Raw genomic sequence first — 22,548 nt, 5'->3', positions numbered from 1 at the left:
GTTCTGTGATGCCAAACGTTATGGATGACTGATTGAAGCATGTCGGTGGCCTAATTTAGAGCTAATCACCTGAGATTAGAAATGGCCATTTAATGACAACAATTATCCAACTGTGCTCACCAGGTCCCTTTCTTGTTACACTCCAGCTCGGTTTCTACACGGACACACAACCGCACACTGCAAACGGGGATAAACACCAATATTAGATTGCCAATAAAATGTCACCAGTCTCAACTTCTGTCCTTTACTGTAACTATCAGTCACGACCGGGTGTGACAGGCAGAGACTCAGGAGCAGAGGAAACAGACAGGAGGCCAGGTGGAGGGCAAAAAGTAAAGATAAAGACTAGTACAGGAAACAACTAGAAAACTATAAGTATAGCTTGAACACAACGTACATACATGGGAGACAATCCTGTAACTGACAAAGGAAAGACACAGACTAAACACACAAGGGGGAAGACACTGAGGCACAGGTGGAAACAATGAGGGCGGGGCTTTACAATCACAGAGGGGGCGGAGTCTGGAACGAGACCAGGTGACTGGAATAAACAATCAGGACACACTAGGAAGACACACACAGAAAACAGGGTGTTACACCATCCTTCTGTTCGAAATAAAGAGTCCAAATGTAAAGGAGTTCAAGTGGCAATTACTTCCTTTCTCTTCACTCTTTCATCTGTGTAACAAACCTAATTCTCACAAAATAAGCGTTTAATTTTAATGATTTTTAATCCCCCACTGTGGCTGTTTGGATGATTTTCACATTTCAAGTGTCATGGCACGGGGACATAAACGAGTCATTGTTGTCCTGATGCAAAGGAACATTTGTTAGAACATTTACAGGGCCCAAAGTCCTCTGGTGGATTTAACAGAAGTGATTTCTTCTCAGAGTATGTGTGTGTGCTTTGGAGGATGAAGCTGGTCTACATGGTAACAGTCCAGCGGTTTCTGTTACCAATTAAATAATGTTGGAGGAGCCAAGGAGACAGTTTTAAATGAGGAAAACAAAGGCAGATAAGGAGGTTCTTAGGTCTTTATGAGGTTACTTATGATGATAGATGGAACGGTTGTGAATGCAAGATATTCCTTCTTAGTAGATGTTATAATATGAGATCGGAAGCACTGATTAATGAAGAAATGAACGCATAATTGTTTTAATTTGACTCATCATGCTGCATATATTAAATATTTATGGATGACTTTTTTTATCAACACAATTACATGAACTTTTTATAAAGTTCTCATTATCGAGCTGTTATTACATCTCAGCTGCTACACTGTCAAAGTCTAAATTTAGTCAGCTCGATCCTGTGCAGCCATCAGGCAATAGAAACATGCCATTTATCCACTAACCTTTGAGTCAGAGGAGGAAGGTGAAGGCAGGGAGGATTGATTACCCAGGCGCAGTGATACTGTGACTAGCAGTCACAGCGCCAGTCAACCAGCGTGAAAGTGAAGCAGGAAGACTTAGTGAAACGATACCCGCTGGAAGTGTGACTGCCAGTGTCTCCGTGTATGTTTGGGGGAAACTGATGGATGCGATCGGGTCAAATGTGTATATTTCATGTTTCCTCGTAAAAAGTGGGCATCCTTAAATTATTAAATGGAGATTAGAAACAAAGTATTACAACTTTTTGTGGGACTTTGGGAGCTACAACGGGAGTATCAAATGCACGCTGCACAAGCAGATGTCCGTTTACCCTTTTGCCTGTCTCTGTAAGCAGTTCTTTTTTAATTCCTACATACAACAGAATTATTCTATTTTAGAATCTCTGTGCAAAACTCGAGAGACAACACGAGGACATGTCAGCAAGTCCAGGGCCAGTTGGTATGAGGAGAAGCAGGAGGACTGCTGATAGTGCTGCAGCACCCCACACCCAGCTGGATGAACTAAAACAGTGTGTGTATGTATGTATATATATATATATATATATATATATATATATATATATATATATATATATATATATATATATATATATATATATATATATATATATATTTTTTTTTTATTTTTTTTTGCAGCTCAGAGTTAGTTATATTAATGTTTTGGGGGGTTTTCAGCCAATGTCATGGGACAAAATAAATTCCCATTAATATCTATTTTCCAACAAATTGAAATTCATTTGAGGATTGGTCTTGTAAACCAAACAATGAGGTTTTTTGAAGCACCACTGGACCTTTTTCAATGCGGTGGATGTCAAGTAAGAAGGATAAAATAATTATTACTTTATTGCAATCACTATACATAATATATGCTTTCACACACACACACACACACACACACACACACACACACACACACACACACATCTGTGTTGTGAACATTTCACAAAGTGAAAGAAACTGAAAAAAAAAGCACTTTGAAGCCATTCAGGAAAATGTGCAGTCATAGCAAGCCATGTGCTTTTTCACCAGCTAATTAAATCCACACATCACCAGTCCACGTGTGTGTGTGTGTGTGTGTCTTTCACGGCCCGTTTGTGTTTTTCCATGTTTCACAAGACTTGTCCGAGCAGGTGCATTTCTGTCACTTGACAAAATGTAAAACACCCGCGTTGATATTGCTTATTGTTGAGGGCAGAATGGCAGCATGCTCAAGAGACAGAGCGGTGCTTCCCTATGCGAGTTTCACTTTGACTTTCCCCACCAGTAGTTCCCCCTATTGTTGGAACTGTAATACAAGTGCATGGATGAAAGACTTCATTTCAGGTGTTGTGTGTGTATGTGTGTGTGTGTGTTAAATGCTATTGTACGGCTGCTACAATGCATGCTACAGGACAGTGATGGAAATCGAAAGCTCTTTCGAAACACCTTTCATTCGGCTGAAGCGTGAGTGGCTGCCTTGAGGAGATACAACATACTTGAGAGCAGATTACTAATTAATCAAATAATCTTTCAGATAGAAAAAGCAGAATAGGTGAAGAGATACAAAAAGACAGAGGGAGTCAGAAGGATGGATGAAGTGAGCATGCTGGATGTACTTGGGTCTGGATTCATCATTGAATATAAACTATTATTGATCTGAACAATGCATTAACATGCAGAGATTGATGGAAGCATATACACAAACGTCCGCACACATTCACAATCCACAAACACATACGTGCCAACATCTTCATGTGTACCGAGTGAGTGGAGTGTCTGGAGCTCTCATGCATTATGCATCAGCCCCACAACACGCCCTTGACCAGGGTGACATACATCTCACATACATTACAGATGTAATCCATTCTAATGAGCTTAGACTTCCTCTAGTTGGGCACAAAATACACAAGGGAGTTAAAGGAAGATAAATGCCATCGCACAGCACGTTTGGCTTTTGTTTGCTGTTTTAATATCAGCACAAACATTTTCATAAACTTATACGAGCTGATCGTATACATACGGCATATGGTTTATATATATATATATATATATATATATATATATATATATATATATATATATTTATATATATATACACACAGTACATCATTTTAGACATTTAAAAAGTCTCCAAAACCTGAACCACTTTGCATTTCATGATTAATTTATGGTTGAAAACATCATACTTTATCTTATTGTTCACTGAGAGCAAGTAGAGACAGAGCAGTATCACATACAGTAGGACGAGGGGTATTTGAGTATGTATTTGTCCGTACGTACAGAGCAGTTAATCTCATACTGTAGAACTCCAGTTGAAGTAATATCAAAAGGCTTTAAAAGTCAAATGTAAAATGCAAAAGAAAGTATATTTATTAATGTATTTACTTGCTTACTCTGCGATAAGCTTGAGGCTAGTAATAATAACTACACATACCTAAATCCAAGTATTAATGCTTTCACTACTGCACAACCATTGTTAATATTATTTATCACTGCCACACTGCCAATTTCAATAAAATGTGTACAATGTGCATAAAGCAGTTTTATCGTAATCCTCCAAGGACTTCTTTTAGTGACACTAAAATTCATGAAGGTAACCCTGGAGCAGAAGAGGAAGGATTCTGTCCTTCCTTCATCCACATTTGTGTAGGTGTGTTGTCAATAAACACAACCAATAATAGGTTGAAATGCCTGTTTTTCCTTCTAATCTCCACGTACTCAATATGGCCGAAGGAAATTACATTTCTAACCGGTGCATGTGATTTCCAGTTTGACTCAAGGTCATGCATATGTGTGTGTGTGTGTGTGTGCTAACCTGTGTCCTGATCACAAATCTGCTCGCAGGGCTCGGTGGTCCTCTGGCCGCAGTAGTCCAGGACCCACTGAGTAGAAGAGTTGGTCTGATAGTAGAGGGTTAGCTTGGCTGGGTTCAGCCAATTAGAAACATCCAGGAAGCTGCCCATGCTCACCACAAAACTACTTCCTGGAAAAACAGGAGAAAAAAAAAGAAAGACGACAATTATTTGGCTTTTTGAAAAGACGTTTGAACAATTAAACATTGTAAAAAATACGGTATTGTTTGATATATTACAACTCAAGTGACGGACTATCTATCTATCTATCTATCTATATATATATATATATATCTATATATATATATATATATATATATATATATATATATATATATTAGACATATGAGACATGCATTACAGTCATTATCATACAATACAATCATTACAATTGCCAAACATGTTCATACAATGATGACAGATGGACAGCTCTCAGCATTTCGCAGCATCCCTGACTTAAGTTAGCTGGTGTTTGTAGCAACTTTACCGTGACGTAGCACACACCTGCCTGCAGGTGTGCATGCCACATCTCCCAGGTCTCAAGGAACCCTCTTTATAATTCTTCCAATCCCCTTTTTTGCCCTTTTCCCCATCATAGCTGCTGCCATGCTCCAAGCTGCTGGGCCATCGCTCTGATCGCTCCCAAAGGCTAGTTATTAGTCTCACTGACAGGGGGGGGGGGGGGGGCGGGGGGAGACAAAAGTTCCACGCTCCGGCATTAAACACTCGTTTCCTGGTCCTATTGCATAATCGATTGGGAAGTAGCTAATTATTTTATTTTCACTGTAATTTCAAGTCCCCTCCTGACCACGCTGAATTTAAATGAGAACATTAAGAGCCATAATGTGTGTATTGATAGGATTTCCCTGGCGATTGCAGTCGCGACGCTAAAAGAGTTGCACAAGTCACTCCGTGAACGCTCCGCTCATTGGCAGTGACTTACCTTTCGTTCTTAGTGCTCCCAGAACAATCGTTACGCTCTGATCACGGAACAAGATTATCCTTAATTGATGCCAATGACTTTAAGTTCCAAAGGGAGCTTTTGGAGATTGTGCTTCAGCCCTCTGGTGAACACAAAGAGCCTTACACAATTGCATTGTGTCCATATTGCTGGGGCATGGGTGGGTGCTACATTTGTGGAAGCATCTGTCTACATTTCTGTGTCAAAGTGAAGTTGTACCGCAAAAGCCGTAGAAGGATATGAAGACAGTAGTTGTGAGATTGAGAAAAAAAATTCCTTGTTCATTCATTTCATGATGTGTGTTCTTCAGGCGGTTTATTTTTTGAAGAGAGGATTCATGCAGATGGAAATGCAGTGACAGTAGCCAGCAATCACATCGGATTCACAGCAAAAGTAACAAGGCCACTGCCCTGCAGTAAATACACAACTCAGAGGATGCTTAACCTACAAAGAATGCTGATAAAGCATATATATATATATATATATATATATATATATATATATATATATATATATATATATATATATATATATATATATATATCCAAATCCTCATCCACATTCCAGTTTAACGTCCTACTATTCTAGTATAGTTTCTAAGAGAACACACTGGCATTGGCCGGCGTACACACGTGAATTCACCGGCTTCTTTTTGTTTGAAGTGTCACACAGCCTGACCCACATAGAGCCTTTGAAAAATACAAGTTGTACTTTCTGACTCTGCTAAACTTGACAGGAGCTTCTAATTTAGACTGTATGGAATATTAGCAGTCCTGTTAATGTTGCCTTTTACTAAATATGACATGGCTTGTTGCCATTGTTCTGCTGCTGGATTGGAGTAAAGTTGAAGTGTGTCCACCTCACACATTGATGTGCAAATTAATGAAAACGGTCTGTATGGGATAATATACGAGAAGGTGGTCGTGCTATAAAGGACTGCATGTTTTCATGCTACATGAAGTCATGAATTGAGTCTACAATTGATAAAATGAGTACATATTGACGAAGCACACTCCCTGAGGAACAACGGCTGTTGTTGCTGGTCTTGGAAAGGAAGTATCCAGTAGCACCACAACGCCCAAAAGGCGAGAATACACACACGCAATTCTCCAGATGGGATCCCTAAAAGCATCGCCCAAGTCAGGCTGACCAGAGGTGAGCAGAACAAGGCTATTTGTCCTGCATCACTGCAGTTAGTGAACAGAACTGCCAGTAGCCCTCATTTGCTGAGAGTGTGGAAAAAAAATGTAATGTTGTCAGCTAACACAGTGAGGAGGCAATTGTTAGATTATGGGTTGGTTTCCCTGAGACCTGTGAGGAAAAAACCCCTCCTGAGTGGTAAGAGCATCGCTGATTGCTGGCAATCTTGCTGTGCATATTGTGAATAGAGTGCAAAAAGACTGGCGGGGGGGAATAATTGTGTTCGATTGAACCCCTTTCCACTGCTTCGGGAACAGACGTGGAATAAAAAGTGCTCCTTCCTCGACTCAATATCCAATATGTAAATTTGAACTTAACTTGTAAAAGAATCCCATGATTCACTGCACACTTTGAGTGCTAAAATAGGAATATGAAGTATTAACCTCATTAACCTCAAAGAGATATATTTTTTCCACCAATGTTAGCTGTAGCAGTGTTAGTCACGATGTTGACTGAACAGTCGTGTATTTCTTCTTTCCTCTGAGTCTTCATACTTACATATCAGCTTCTGTGCTGTGTTGCTTGTGTTTATTGTCACCTTTTTGTCTCTCTTACTTCCATTGTGTATTTAATTCCCCTGTATAAATAGAGTTTACAGTCTGCAGCTCACACGTCTCGGAGAGTCAAATCATATGCTTTGCGTTGTAGCCAGCATTATATTCTTTATTCCTGTCTGCCTGTCCATGTCCTAACCAAACCTATATTTGTTTGTGGCTTTCCAGTTTGAGTTTGCTTTGTTTGTTTATCTGTTGGATTTGTTAGTGTGTTTGCTCTGACTCCCCGCCTGCTGCCGACTGTATGCCTGCCCGACTAATGAGTTAAGCCGCCTTTTTATCACATCTGCTCTGCCTCAGGTGTCTCCTTTAAATATCCGAGTCCAATCCCAGTACAAGCAAGTTCGCACAAGAACAACAAAACTTAAAGCAAACAAAACCTCCCACAAATAAATACTGTATGGAACCAAACAACATATGGATTATTGTCCTGTTCCCAGAGCCTCATCTGAAATAAAGAGAGTGGTACCAAATCGAAGGCCATGGGGTCAACACGATGTAAACAATGAATTCTCTATTGGTTGTGAATGTCCATGGAACATATCAGCCATCTCCATCCATTTGATTTTGTTTTTCTATCTTATGTTACAAGTTGAGAATTTAGCAGTGGGTCAGAGGTCAGCTCAAGGACCGGCCAAACTTTTCATAACAATCTTGTGTATGAGTGGAAAGTCTGCCTCGTTATTAACGGTGGAGCAGAAGGGGAAGAGGTCAGAAAACAAACAATCAATAATTATTTTACAGTGACTACACATATCGGCATTACACTTCTCAGCATGTTGGAGTTGTAGAGCTGCAGAGAAATGAAGTCCAAAACTCACATTTCATACAAGTATTGAACAGACCTGCTGTAGCGAGCTCATCTCAGCCTGATGACGGCACCAGACTTCATCTTCAGTTTAACTGACCCCCCCCTACATTGCCCTTTTATGTGGGCAGGTTTCACACAAAGTAGAGAACAAGATGAAGTGGTGAAGGGAACGTGACAGTTATGGAGATATTCAACAAGAGAGTATCATAGCCTCCAGATACAGGTGCTACACTGTCAGGCGTCATAATGATCCTCGACAGAAACCGGCGTGACCCTGAGGCAGCTGTGTGGATGGAGAAAGATCTATTGAAACGTTGCGGTGCCAGGGCCAATACAACTATACAATGCCATACAACTGTCAGTGTGTTGCCGACATGATGATCTGGTGGACAGAATATTCCTTTTGAATTAAGTTATTCTAAGATGTACATTTCATTTTAGTCAATTTGGAAAATGTTCATTTAAAATGTGCTAATTAAGTTCATGTCTTGCGCGAGAAAATCGGCAAATGACACAAATGATCTTCCGTCAGTCGAACATGCCGCTGAAGAAGAACTCTGTTTGTACGAGTGGGTCTTGTGTGAGGCCAGATGCCGTCATGATTTGACAGAAGCCAGTGATACTGTATGAGAAGTGAACTGCGATGGGGAAAACTGGTAAGAGGAAAACCAACAACGACGCCTTATGAAAAAAAAAACTCACCCCACGAAAAAATACATTAAGAGTCACTCCCAGAATATGAGCTTGAATTGTATTTTCCAGGTGTCCATCTTTCAAGTTACCACAGAGTAAACTCTAGAAGCTGGAGTTCTGTGCACTGTGCCATTTGCATTGTGTGTCCATGTGCTCACACACTGAGGGTGTGTGGGCGGAATAGAAATGTGGCTCCGGCGGCAAGAGCACCTGATCGACTGATACGTGAAGGCTCTCAGAGATATGGCAATCATTAGTTAAATTGCCTCAGCTCCTCACTCCCTCTAACTTCGCTTAACTCCTTGCACATTTTCCACATTGGCCTCTCTTACCTCCCAGCAAGGTTTATACTGTGGTATCTCGCCAATACACGGATCCAATTTACACAGTTCCCAAAGCCAACGACGAATTTAAAACAGACTCGGTTGGACGACACTCTAAGCAGTTGCCTGGGCACCGACATTCTTGATTATCCCGAATTGGCACAAATTAGACTTTTTTTTCTTCTTCTAAAGTTTAAGTCCAGGTTCTATCTATCTGGTAGCTTCACAACGTTTTGCATGGATGTCATACAAAGCTTGTACAAAGCACAGATGAAACACAAATACACCTTGGAGTACTTCCATCGCATCAGTTAAATAGAATGTGTGTGTCGACTGAAACGGTGGAATAGGTTCGTATTCAAATCTATGCAGTCGCATGTGATAATTCTTCACACTGAATGCTCCCACTGCAAAAACAAAGGGGAAAAAACAACAATCACATTTTGAGCACAATGCTGTTCATCAGTCTGATGGCTCTAAATGTCATTCAGTTGTTTGTGGTGACAATAAATCATGTTTTTTCTTTTCCCATTTGGACCTTTCAGTGTGTGGACTTTTTTGGGGGGTTTTAGCACATGATTTACTTTTTGTTGGATGGATGTGCGTCTTTTCTACGTTATCAGTCGTGCAGAAGGGGCACTGACACTGAAAAGCATTACAATTTAGAACCACAAATCACGGTAGAAGAAAGGGGGGCGGGAGATTTTACTGCAGGCCATTTGTAAATAGAAACAGTGCAAGCATGCAGAGCTGTCCCTGGTCCATTAGCTGTTACTACAACAAAACTACAAATTGCATAATATCACTCAATAACAATGTGTGCATGTGGACAGTCATCCCTGCAGTATGCTGCTTGAAGGACAACAGCATCTAATTATGGCTGGTGGAAAAAAAGACAAGAAAAAAGAAACAGAGGTGTACCTTGATTGATAGAGGCTATTATGATAACATGCTCCACAAATCTACATCCTTTTCTTAGCTCCCAACACAAGGCTAACATTGCCCAAGGTTAAAGTACAGTAACAAAAAAGTGACGCGTGACTTCTTCCAACTGAGTTTAGCGAGGTGTCCGACGAGACTTTTTCTCTTACCCTTTTTTTACTTTTTGGGTTTTTGCATCTTATAGTTTCAACTAAGAGTGTGAAAATCCCCTCAGGAAACGTTGAAAACAGATTTAAGTATAAGGCTAAACACAAACAAGCTGAGGGCTTTAGACGTTCCTTGAGTTGTATATTCGGCCGAGGTGAAATGAGTGTGTTGCACTTAACTTACCATCTGCAACAAAATGCTCAGGCACATGGAGCGTGACCTTGACGCTGAGGGGGCAGGAATCCTGCGTCGCATAGACAATGGCAATAGCACATGTGCTGATGGTAATCAACGTCAGGGTGACCTTATTCAGAGGACTGTGTGGGTGGCCTACAGGAAGAGAAAGGGGAAAAAAAGGTGAACAGTTTGACAGAAGCCCTTTTGATATTTTAGCAGGTTGTCTGACACACGACTGTATTTTAACCTCCCTGACAGCTAGCACTTTCACACACAGGGGACGTAAAACACAAAACACACAACATCGTATGTGTTTAAGTCCTGAAAGCAAGAATAGGATGACTTAGAATAGCGGCGCTTCTGCAGCGCGGCCCAGAATCATTCAGCAGCGTGATGTACGATCTCATTGCCACTGACAGGGTTATGGATTGGTTGTTTTGGTTGCCCTTTGGCTTTGTCAAGGCTCCCATTTCCAAGCCAGATATGGGGGAATGAAATTAGCCGCTTAACCTCTGTCTAGTGATATTCATCATGGGAGAGTAGTGAGCATGTAGAAAAGGAGGCTGACTGGGACGTGATGGGCATCTGGAGGTAGTCGCGCTGGTTTGGGGCTCATTCAATAACTGTTTTGAGGAAGACATCTCGTCATCGGCGAGTAGAGAATCCATACATACTCCAGATTTGAATGCGACATAATCTGTAATTGCGTTTTCTTCTATTAGACATAATATGATTCTGAGCTATAACAATATAGGATTTAGATTACAATGATACTTTCATCATTTTCTAATATGTTTAGACGATTCTATTTACAATTTTACAAGGCATTAGGATCTTTCAAAGTAAACAAACTACACTACTGAACAGGTGACAGCATTATTAGCATATGTTTTGTATCGTTTTAGATCTACAACTGACACTACTAAATATGAAAGCTCGCTTTTCATTTCCTTCCCGCAGAAGCACTTTTATTTGTATATTCTTCTTTCAGACTTCCACTACTGTGTGTGTGTGTGTGTGTGTGTGTGTGTGTGTGTGTGTGTGCGCACACAGTCATGTTGTCTCGTGCTCTTCATCGCTGAAGTGTTTACCTCTGCTCGATAGGAACAACTGGCACGCACTTTGAATTCACGCGTTTTTGGGGATTAATCATTAGAAGAACACGGGTGTGGAACAATTCGGCAGTTTAAGAACGGGACACACATCTGAAGCAGACGTTTATTCTCTTCTAAAAATGTAATTAAAAACAAAACGAAGCCCATTGATTTGAATTGTTTAAAACATAACATTTGCAATGTCTCAGAACCTGCAGGCCTGAGGGAATGTGCTACACAGTGAGCACTATGCAGGTCCGTTAGAAAAGTCAATATTAATAGTAATTGCGGGCCAATTCTTTGTTTTCCTGGTCCAACCGTTGGACTTCGGTGTTGCGAATGCTTGTGCTGGTTAAGTGGCGTATATTGAACTGCTGATGCGGTAATGTAACAGCAGTAATGTATCAGCAAGTAACTAGATCAATGTGTACCTCAGAAAAAACAGAGCCGCACATGATCTAGATCAGTGTTTTTCAACCTTTTTTTGAGCCGCGGCACATTTTTTTTACAACAAATAAATCCCGCGGCACCTCAACAACCCAAAAAAGTTACAAAATGTCCCATTGTTGCATAATACAGCATATATGGTAGGTAATTATTGGGCTCCTACTGGCATGGAAGAGCATTTAATGACCTACCGAGCCACTATTTTGCAGGCTCAGACAATTCAACAATGGAAAATTGTTTGTTGAAAATGATCATTAAGTGAAATTGGACCTTTTCCTACGGCACACATGACGATCTCTCACGGCACACTGGTTGAAAATCACTGCTCTAGATGTGTTACATTGCACAGCTATCGTACACTGGGATTTGTTCCATCCCTGCATGCAATGTGCAAATTAAATTGACAGAAACGGCCCATTCTGGAAACAATTTTTAATCCGTAACCCCCTGTGACAGGAGAGTCCAGTGAATCCCATCAGGAGTTTTAAAAGTACTGAAATGCAGCTCAAGGTCAAAAGCAGGAAGACAAAGTTAGGATAATGAATCCCCCCGTACTCCATCGCACGATGCCGTGCAGGGACGGGAACAACACCTGTCCGCGGTGAAAGTGGCAGAGCAGCTAATCCCTTTGGAGTGTGGGTGGTGTCACTGGGCTCGTGGTCCCTCAATTACTATAAAAGCCTACTGAGTAGACAAAGGAATGTACACTCACAACGGCAAAAACACTTACTTTATGGCCACAAATAGGACATCTAGAGGCAATGCGCTCTTTCATCACAGAAACACACACAGAACACCTACACAAATAAATGTAATTTGTGAGAACCAGCAAACATTTTCTGTGATTTCTCATATTTGTATGTATATTTGAAAAAAGCCAATTTGAGAGCCTCTTGTATGTTCATAAACCTACACGTACAATCTTTACCGTCCTTCCCGTAAAGGTTTACAAGCTCTATACATATGTATGAACACAAGTGGACGTACACACTCCTCTGTGTTTCCCCTCACATACGCACAAATCCACAGAGTTTTCAGGATCACATATCACGATGTGGGAACGGACGTTCACATCATGCTTCCCCTCGAAGTAATGTGACTCAGCTTTGCTCATCACTGAGCCTCCATTTACATCAGCTCGTATATCTTTGAGTGTCATTGAGCTGTGCCATGGAGCAGCACTTTAAGCCCTGCAGGGAACATGCACGACTCCTTCCTCCTTCCAGCGACGCTGACGATTCCAAAAATGTCTCGCCTCATTTCACTCAGCTGTAGGCTCGTATTCTACCCGGGTCAGGATTGAATTCATTGGTTTTCAAAATGTTTTATTGTACTGTTATTCTCTTGTTCCTGTACTGCCTTCTCAGCAGTATGTACTGGATAAGAGGCCCCGTGCAAGTTAATGTGTTGAAAACGCAACACGTTGATACCGCTGTACAAAAGCCGTGCACCTGCGCTCACGCTCACCTTTGCTGCGCCGGCGTCCTCTGTGCTGCTCGGTGTAGAACTTCATTTGGCCGTCGTCTTCGGGCTCTGACCCGGATTCCCCTTGAGGACCGAACACACCTCCGGGTGCTGGCAGCGAGAAGACGAGAGGAGACACATGGAAAGACATTTCAGAGGAATGAATCAATCAAATCGTTGTAGGATACAATCATGCTGAGAAATATTAACCAGCGAGTCAGAACTGTATGAAGTTATTGAAGTTATACAACAAAAGTTAGGGGCGGGCACTGTGATAATGGCTCTGCAAGATTGCCACGGGAATCCATTTGGATTCAAGTTCAATTGAGTTTATTCTGTTCAGAGTCAATTAAATTAAAATGCTCACCATTCAGGGCACTTAATTCAATCAATTTGTCACTTCTTCTATTTTTACCTGTGTGCAGAACATTTTCCTTTCCACGCATTCATGTTTTTTTTGGAAAATACAATATTATTTTCAGATAGCAATAAATGTCTTTGTAGGTGTCAATTTGAGCAATTTTTCTTTTTCTAGAACCCAAAGTATTTGTTCTCTGAATTGCAAAGCATTATGATGAGATCTGAGATACATATATTAGTATAATGTTGATTGCTTCACAAAGAAGACTGAAACTTCAACTTGTAGTGAACACTTGAATGCAATAGTTTAATCCTGAACCTGCAACATTGAGTTATCATTACATACTATGCTCTTCATTGCAACTCTTACTTTCCAACAAAAGACGCTCCGTTGTATTTGGAAGTATATCTTTTCTTCTTCTCTGTGGATCAACTGATTACACTGCTGAACTAAAAATATAAAACAATAACGGACACCGCCTCGCATTTTATCTTGTGTATTGGAACTTGTCATGAACATACCAGACTCCTTTTGAAACCGGGCCCTAATTAGAGTCCATAACAGCTCTTTGTGTGCACGGCTACATGTAGTACAATCCAAGGTACTGCATCGCCTGCACCACTCTAACTTTAAACCTTGAACGGTCCATGTCACAACTCACCAGCAGATCTTACACACATGTTGTAGTTCTGCCCCCAACTGACAAATTACTGGGAAACAATATTCAAAGTCCTATCAGAGTCCCTTAATGTAAATATTGTACAAAACGCCTGGATGTGCATCTTTAGTGTTGGGGCAGTGGAGGTCAGACTTCAATGAAGAAACACACAAACATAATTGCTTTTTCAACCCGTGTGGCACGGAGGAGAATCCTATTTGGACTGGAAGTCTCCTCCATGTGGTTAAAGGACCTGGTGCTCTTTTTAAAATTGAAAAAAAAAAACAAGTTCTTGCTGTGAAATGAGAAATTCAAATCTACCTCTGGTCCGATCATACAAGGTAGTGATCCTAACTTCACTGACCCGTCCATAACGGCAATATGTAGTGCTGAAACAACTTGAAATGTGTGTTCCCATATCCAACATCTAATGAGGAAGTAAGAAGTCCCACCTCTCGGTCTCGTGCCTGCTTGTCTGATCTGTTGGCCGCTGTTGCTAAATTGTCCATCGTTACCAAGTCTCTGGAGCTTAATTTGCTAATCAAATTGGGTCACATCCCCAGAGTGTGTATGTTTGTTTTCAAGTTAGAGTGAGAGCGAGGCTGTGAGAGTTAAGAGGCTTTTGTTTGTGCTGCGCTGCCACTTGCACATCAAAACACACATCCGGATGCACGAGCTGCCACAAAGTGATGATTACCGGGGCTTTGCAAAGTGTTAAGCCACTGACGGATAACTAAGTCATCTAAAATAACCTAAAACGTGTGGACAGCTATGTCTGCTATTAGAAGTCCACCAAATATATTCTGTTACATGTTTATCGCTTCCATCACGTCACACATTTTTCACCATTTTTCAGATTTTTTCTGAAGCCAAAGTCACAGCACAAAGACATATATTCATGCCAATAACCAATCGTATTTCCTCGTGGTTGTACATATGTTTTGCTTGTATAATCCCCGGATCACCGTGATTACACTTCCTAATCTCCCAGAGTGGAAAGGGGATAATGGTCTGAAGGGAAATCAATGCTCTTCTGTTGACTGTGAAGGAGCATCTGTGAAGGACTGCTTCACCTGTTGACAGCAAACTCAAACAAGGACGCGTTGAGAGAAAAAAGCTACAATCGGGTTGTGTCAATATCGTGATCCATATCTTGTGGCTCATACATATTTACTCTCTTATGTTAGAGGCAAACGCTTTACCCCCATGGGGGTAATTATAGGTCATAGTTAGATGTCTAAGTGCTGTCAGTTGGCACTTGTGTCCTTCATGGTGCATGACTAGAATAAAGCAGTGCATTTACAGTAAATAATAATTTAAAAAAACATCACATGTGGTTTTTTAGTAGTCTACATGTATCACTTCTTTATTGACAAGTTAACACTAAAAGTTAAAACCCTTCACTTCTACTCACAGATCCTAGATGTCTGCAGACTTTAGAAGGAACGTCTGTGTACATGGAAACAATATATAAGCTCTCTTTATTTATTTTTCATGTGAACAATAATAAAAAACTTATTTGTTTTTATATAGCACCTTTAAAAACCGAGTTTACAACGTGCTTTGACAGAAAAAGCAGCAAAAACAAGGCAACACAACAGCAGCAAGTTCAACAGTAAGGCCCAGTGTATATATTCAAAAGCCTGATATTGATATATATATTTTATATAAACCAATTTAAACCGAAACCCATGTCTCTAAGTAAATGTGTCCCAGTCTTCACAGTCTGCAAATATGGTTTATACTCTTGTTATAAGTTGGCTCTTGGAGAAAACTTAGTTTTGTCAGTGAACGAAGGATAAAAAAACAAAGTGTTGATGAATTAAAATAAATATTTCGCAACAGCAAGATATCTCGAAACATCCGTTTCACACACACTCGCACAGGCCGTGCAGCATAACCCGAGTCTCATTCTCCAACTGTGATGGACAATACTTCCCAAACACATTCATCTTTGCAACACGATGCATGAAACGGTCTCACGCTGGCGCGCACACTCTACGACACTGGAGTTGTGTGAGAGTGTGTAAACCCAGGATTCCACGCTGATCCCATTTAATTAAATTCATCGAGACCTTTCTGTCTTTTCAAAGCTCCGCTCACCATGCAGGCATGATGGACATTTTAGTTTTGTTTTCGTCAAATATTCAAGAGAACACAGGATGAGTAATTGATAGACGAATGGACCTTTTGTGGTTGAGTGCTCTTTTTTTAAATCCCTCTCCACCAATAGCGCACTCCATACTTTCAAAGATCTAATCCAGTCACAGATTTTACACATGAGAGGGGACAAGTAACAAAGGCTGGGTGCTAAAATATAATAAGGTCTTTTTGAAAATGAATGCATGGTAGAGCACATTCCCAGCATTCAAGCAACTGATCAACTCAGAGATGGTTTTGTGTGAACACTAGCTTGGAGGAGAGGCACAATCTTTTCATGGTTGAGAAAAACCAATGGTGACAATATCACATTTCAGATCCTGAAGACGTAGAAATTAAAGTCAGACTCTAACCGGCAACCGATATACAAGGTAATGAGTGCTTACCTTGTATATCGGCACAGCGGCTTTACAATGTCGGGTAAAGCTGCTGTTGTGGAACAGATGCAGATCCAATGAATTGTTCCTCACTAATGCAAGACTTTACTCTAGACCGCAGATTATTAAGTCATGGGCGAGTTATTCAGGATCAAAAGTAAATACAAACGTCCTAAGTCGGTACAATCACAAAGAGACAAATACATAAATGACAGAAAAGGTTGTTTTTAGCTTTTTGTTTATGACACTCTTAGTCGTGGAATACACACGAGATCAGCCTGTTTTTAATTATCCTTCAGACCTTCTATGTCATACTCTACCTTCCTTCATTAAAATGTTTTTACGTTCCATGGTAGAGCAACATATTCATTCAACATATTCTCTCTTCCTCGTTCATTGGACACGGTCATAATTCCTGAGCCACTGCGGCGCGATGCAGGTAAAACCCCCTTTTCCTTTTTTACACACGTCATAAACATTAAGTCACGGTGCATGAAAATTTGCCCGCACCATAAAGACTCCAGACGTGATTAAGGTTTTTGAAGTCGGCAAAGCCGGAGCCATTCTTTTGGTCGGGTGCACTTGTGCGGGTCGAGAGTGGAGTTGGCTTTCCAGCGCCAGAGTCTGGCGGTATTGGAGAGCGAGCCAAGGCAATGTGCTGTAAAATTGGTTCTGAATATATGCAACGTGGTCGCACATGCCCGAGAGCCGGTGGATGGAGACGAAGACAAACCGAGGGAGACAGACAGAAACAGGGAGACGTATAAATAGATATTAAAAAAGAGAGCAAAGGCGCAGCCTAAATATATTAGTTGCTCACCTTGCGCTGCTTTTAACGGCTCATGAAATAGTCTGATTTATGGATAAAACATAATGTTCTCTATAATACACTGTAAATCTCTCCATATTTCATGTACTGATACCTTTATTTAATTCATTGACGCTCTATAGGCACAAATGTGTTCATGAATGTAAGTGGAAGTGTTGTCGTTGTTTGTCTCACAGACCGAACTGGCGCCTTTGTGTTTTCAAAAGGTTACCACTTGATCATCTGAGGGAGTGCTCGATGTGGGGAAAAATGTATTTTTGGGCCATCGCGTGACTATGGAAGCCCATTTCCGCAACACAAAAAAAAAAAAAAAAAAATTAGGACTAAAATAATGAAATAAATTAGGACCCCAAACATTTTTTTACAAAAAATTATTTTTAAAAAAAAGGCACTACTTTTTCTTTTGGTCCTAATTTTTTTATTTATTTTTTGGTCCTATTTTTTTTTGTGTGTGTGGCTGTAATGGTCTTCCGTACTTAACAGACCAGGAAGGTGTAATTGCACGATGTGGCCACTACAGAAAAAGCCTGGCGCTGTGTAGAATCAGGAATCGACGTTGATTCAAAAATAATACAATGGTGTGAATTAGGAAGGATTATTATCTGATTTAATTGATAATAATTTTGGATAGGAATACATAAACATTGTTTGCTTCTACATCCTTTTCAGTCTGTTTTTTGTGTATTATATAGAATAATATTGTATTGAATTATGATTGACTGCTGTTTTTGAGACATTGAGAGTGAGCAAATGTTGAAATAAATGTGTGAGTATGAATTTTTCAGTTTGGCCAAAAAGATAAATAACTTAATTTGGGCTTTTTTCCATAACACTCAACCAAAAAAAACATGTTTATGAAATGAGGACTGTCCAAAACACGTTTAAAGTCTTAGACACTAAAAAGTTGTCATGATATATATATAAATAAAGAACTGTAATCTACACACAGTAGATGCGCGTGGGTCATTTACTACTTAAGCTCTTGACCAGATTTAGATACATGAAAGAGCACAAATTAGCCTTCTATTAAATTTGCACTCCCAAGATGTGTCAGATTAGCGTTTGATTTACTAAAGCGTGAGCTCATGACATAATCTAAGATTTGGGCCGACTTCGAGCTGCTTTCCAGGAGTGATCATATTGTAATGCTGAAACAGGATTATTCATTGCATTCAGTAAGTCTGCAATTTCAGAGCGTATAAAGGGTGCGTATCCAAACTGTGAAGTCTGCATAGTTGGAATAAATGTATGAACTTCTGACGTGAAGTCAAAATTATGGACTGACGGAGGAAATATGTGCAAAATAAAGAAGCGGTCACGTGATGAATGAAAGTGTCATAACATCAAAATCTATTTCATGTTTAATAACTACACAGCCACGACTCTCTGTGCGCTCTTTGTGTGGTATTATGAAAGGTTCAGATAGTGCTGTCTCTTTTTCTGTCACTGCAGCAGTCGTTCTTTTGTTTTTTAAACAGGTTTTGTGCAGTTCTGTGCAATTCACGAGCACATCTTTTGTGATGCCTTCACCTTTTGTCTGCTGTCATGCAGATTTCAACAGAAAGCTGGACAGATACATTTTCAAAGGTCTTTGCGAAAAATATAAAAGTGCACATTTGCAAAGACGCCGAGAAAGGAATCTTGGTATACCCGGATGAATATAACATCAACAACACGGGAATATTATAGATTTATGTCATGTTCGTGATCCTCTTCCAAACACATATGCATAAAGGTTAGAGTAATGTTTCACTGATCATAAAAATACACACACACCGACACCACCGACACGTATTGTGTGTGTGATCCAGATGACAGGTGAATTGTGGAGAGCAAGGTTTGATAAATAACACACACACACAACAAGAATACATCAGAAACAAGGTGCAGAGGTCTTTGTGAATCTGGCTCTGGCTCTTTTCTATTTTACTGTTTTTCATCCTTTTTCACAATGTTTCTTCCACTTTGATTCCTTTTCTGTTGTGTTGATCTTGCTTTTTTTCACTCCCTCATCTCATCCAAAACAAGTCCCATAAAACCATCAACTCCTGTAACACAAAGGCTGAACCCCAGTCAGTACTACAAATTCCAATTACTTGGGCCTCCCAATCTCACTTCCACACATCCCCCACAGTCCTGAAGTCCATTAGATAATTTCAGACTGCTCGAGGGCTTTTTTTTCCTTCCATTTTGGTTTGTCAATCGACTTTTGCCTCCATCCGTTTTGTCGTCCGTCGGTTTTGTTCCAATCCTGCATTCAAGCAAAGCACACACTTCTGTGTTTCAAGGAAATCTCTGTTATCTACAGTTAGATGTTTTTTAAAAGGCGTGAATGCTCCAATCACCTCTCAATCACTTTCAATCAACACTTTGGAATGGTGCAATATTTCTCGGGAACATTATTCACTAAATTCTCCCAGCATTTAATAAAGGAAACAGACCCTGTGTTGTCAATAGGATTCCTCCTTAAGGATGACAACAGTGTTTTTCTTTGAGAGAATATTTTATGCTCTCAGACTATGAAACACCTCATCGCACAGTGTTGGATACAAATACAACAATGTAGACAAAAAGGAGGCGTATTGTTTCGTCACAGAAAGAATTGGATGCAGTTTTTACTGTGCCAAAATCAAATAAAAAGCATGTTATTTTAATCCAAGTGCCAACAAATGTGAACATAGAGATGAAATATTATATATATATATATATATATATATATATATATATATATATATATATATATATATATATATATATATATATATATATATATATATAGACATACGTTTAATTGAAAGTAGACAGAAATAGATGGCACATGAATAAAAACAAGACAAGAACAAATAAAGGGAAAAGAAGACGACAGCTATAAGCAAAAGCTTCACAGGCAAAAAGAATGAAATGTCACAAATATATACTGAAGCAAGAATGAGGCGATTCGGTGTTAAAAGGCTTTAATGGAAAAAGAAAGACAACACACATGTGGGTGAGAGAGAACACAGAGTCTACAGCAGGAGGAGAGGGAGTAATAGACAGTTGTTCAATCCTTCTTGTAATGAGAATTAACTGAGATTAGTAATATTAATAAATGGGATTACAAGTTATGGGAAAGCGGGGAGGTTAGGGGATGAGTTCAATCTGAATAGTGAACGCTAATCATCTTCTCACGAGGCCATACGTCACTCTGATAGGACTACACCGTCCTGTATTCTCCACCAGAAGATGAAAACAGCTCACACTAGCAAACCTATACTAGAATATAAACGTCAGTGTCAGCCCTATGAAACTGTAATCATAAAGTCAACACATAATAATACACATGTTCATCGTTTGTTGCAGTAAAAAGTCCATAATAAATTCCCAGATCAAGCTTTTTGGTAAAATTTGACTTCAGCTGTCAGAGCCGACAGCAGTGCCAACGCAGGAACAAAGAGTTATAGTCTTCAGGTTAGATCCATAGACAAACAAACATACAGTAACTATACATACTCTACACATAGTGGCTAAATTATATACTGGGGGTCTGTCTGATTGGCAACTCTGCAATGGTGCCAAAGTGTTCTGGCAGTGCAAAGAAGGCTGAAATGAATAGTGTATGCATTGTGCCATAAATTATATATACAGGTTAGCTACAGAACTGCCAGTCAGGACAACCAGTCTTTTTGTTTTTTAAACTCTTCCGCTGGGCAGATATTTGTCAATACAGCGCTTGAACCTATATTTAAAGGGCCATTAGGTGTTATGGATATACAATACATCCCATGACTGTGCTCCTTTTTTTAACGCCTTTCATGAATCTGGCTCATTGGACAGAAGCGATCCTACCTGCCGTACAATATTTCTAAACTTTACCGAAAATTACACCCGTAGAATTATACAGACATGCAAATCAATGAAAGTGTGTGAAGCAGGATCGTTCTGAGCGGGAACAATCTTTCACAGGTCAGCTTGCGTCTGTGTGATAAAATAAAAATAAAAAAATCACGGCATGGGAGGAAAATAGTTCCTAAAAGAGAGTAGCAAGTCTGATCCAGAATGTGCCGGTATATCTGTTGACAGGTAGCGTGTGCATCTTGTGTTCATGAATACTACATGTGCACCGGGCTGCACGCTCAATTACTGCACGTGTGTGTGTGTCTCACAACTCCAAAGTGACCTCATGGCGTCGTGACTCAAAGCAAGACGAGCTGTCTTGACCCGCGGCTGCTCCACTTCCAGATGAATGTTCTAACGTGTACGTGCTCTTGTATAGAAATGCTCGTGCTCCACATGCTCCTGAGCGCACACGCCTGTGACAATGTGTTTGTCAGTAAATAAAGCTGACAACACCACCCATCCCCCCACATGGCTCAGCAACTGGTAATCACGTTAAGGAACAGTTGCATTCAGTCAGTTGCTACTGGTACCAGCAGACTAAATATCTCAATCTGCATTCATAAAGTAGCGACAGTATGTAAATGTGTCATTCATAATGCACAAGACAGCGTCTGAGAGGCTGCAAAAGCCAATCAGAGAAGTCAAACTTATCGGGGTTGTATTTGCGGAAAAATAGATCAAAAATGCATGAGAGCGGATGTGAGTTCAAGTTTGAGACGTCAATTAAAGTTCTGACTTCAATTTGAGATTATGATTATTAAGAACCATAGTATAAATGTTGCACTTGCAAGTCCAATGCATATGAGACGATGTGCAAGCGCAAACAGGAGGTCAGGATCAGGGAGGAAGGCCAGAGGCTGCGACGCTGCACCAAGCGGAGGGTTTCCTTTCTAAAAGCCAGAAAACCTGTGTTTTCATTTTATTCGGCCTGTCCCCGGTCTGAGAAGTGCACGCTGGACCAGGACGGCCACAGATATGTCAGAAAGGTCCAGCTATCCTCGTCTTCAACTGTTATTTAATTGCTCATGCCTCAGGCTCAGACTGCACTGTTTGCCTCTCCAAAATAATCCCAATCAATACATTTTTATGGTGTCGTTAGCCAGGGCATTTCTAAAAGCTCTGCACACACTCATGCAGACACACACTCTCTCACACACACACACACACACAATCATACTATACATAAACAACCGAGGCATGCTGGAAATTATTACAGAAGGGCATCACAATATAAGACTTGCCGACACATTTT

The 22,548-nt window shown here is 40.2% G+C and overlaps 1 protein-coding gene across 1 annotated transcript in view; it reads right to left on the bottom strand.

Annotated features, from left to right (window-relative positions):
- Positions 1 to 22,548, bottom strand: part of LOC137783442 (astrotactin-2-like) — a 218,803-nt gene that overhangs the window by 107,293 nt on the left and 88,962 nt on the right. Inside the window, exons 5-7 of the mRNA XM_068573373.1 lie at positions 13,039 to 13,146; positions 10,037 to 10,183; positions 4,186 to 4,353 (exon numbers count right to left, since the gene is read on the bottom strand). Of these exons, the coding sequence (XP_068429474.1) occupies positions 4,186 to 4,353; positions 10,037 to 10,183; positions 13,039 to 13,146 (423 nt within the window). The remainder of the gene's footprint in view (positions 1 to 4,185; positions 4,354 to 10,036; positions 10,184 to 13,038; positions 13,147 to 22,548) is intronic.

The sequence above is a fragment of the Clinocottus analis genome, unplaced genomic scaffold (assembly GCF_023055335.1).
Source record: "Clinocottus analis isolate CAN_PGR_092001 unplaced genomic scaffold, fCliAna1.0.p SCAF_13, whole genome shotgun sequence".
In the NCBI taxonomy this organism is placed as follows: domain Eukaryota; kingdom Metazoa; phylum Chordata; class Actinopteri; order Perciformes; family Cottidae; genus Clinocottus; species Clinocottus analis.
The sequence above is the reverse complement of the archived record's forward strand: the minus strand, read 5'-3'. Positions and strand labels throughout refer to the sequence as shown.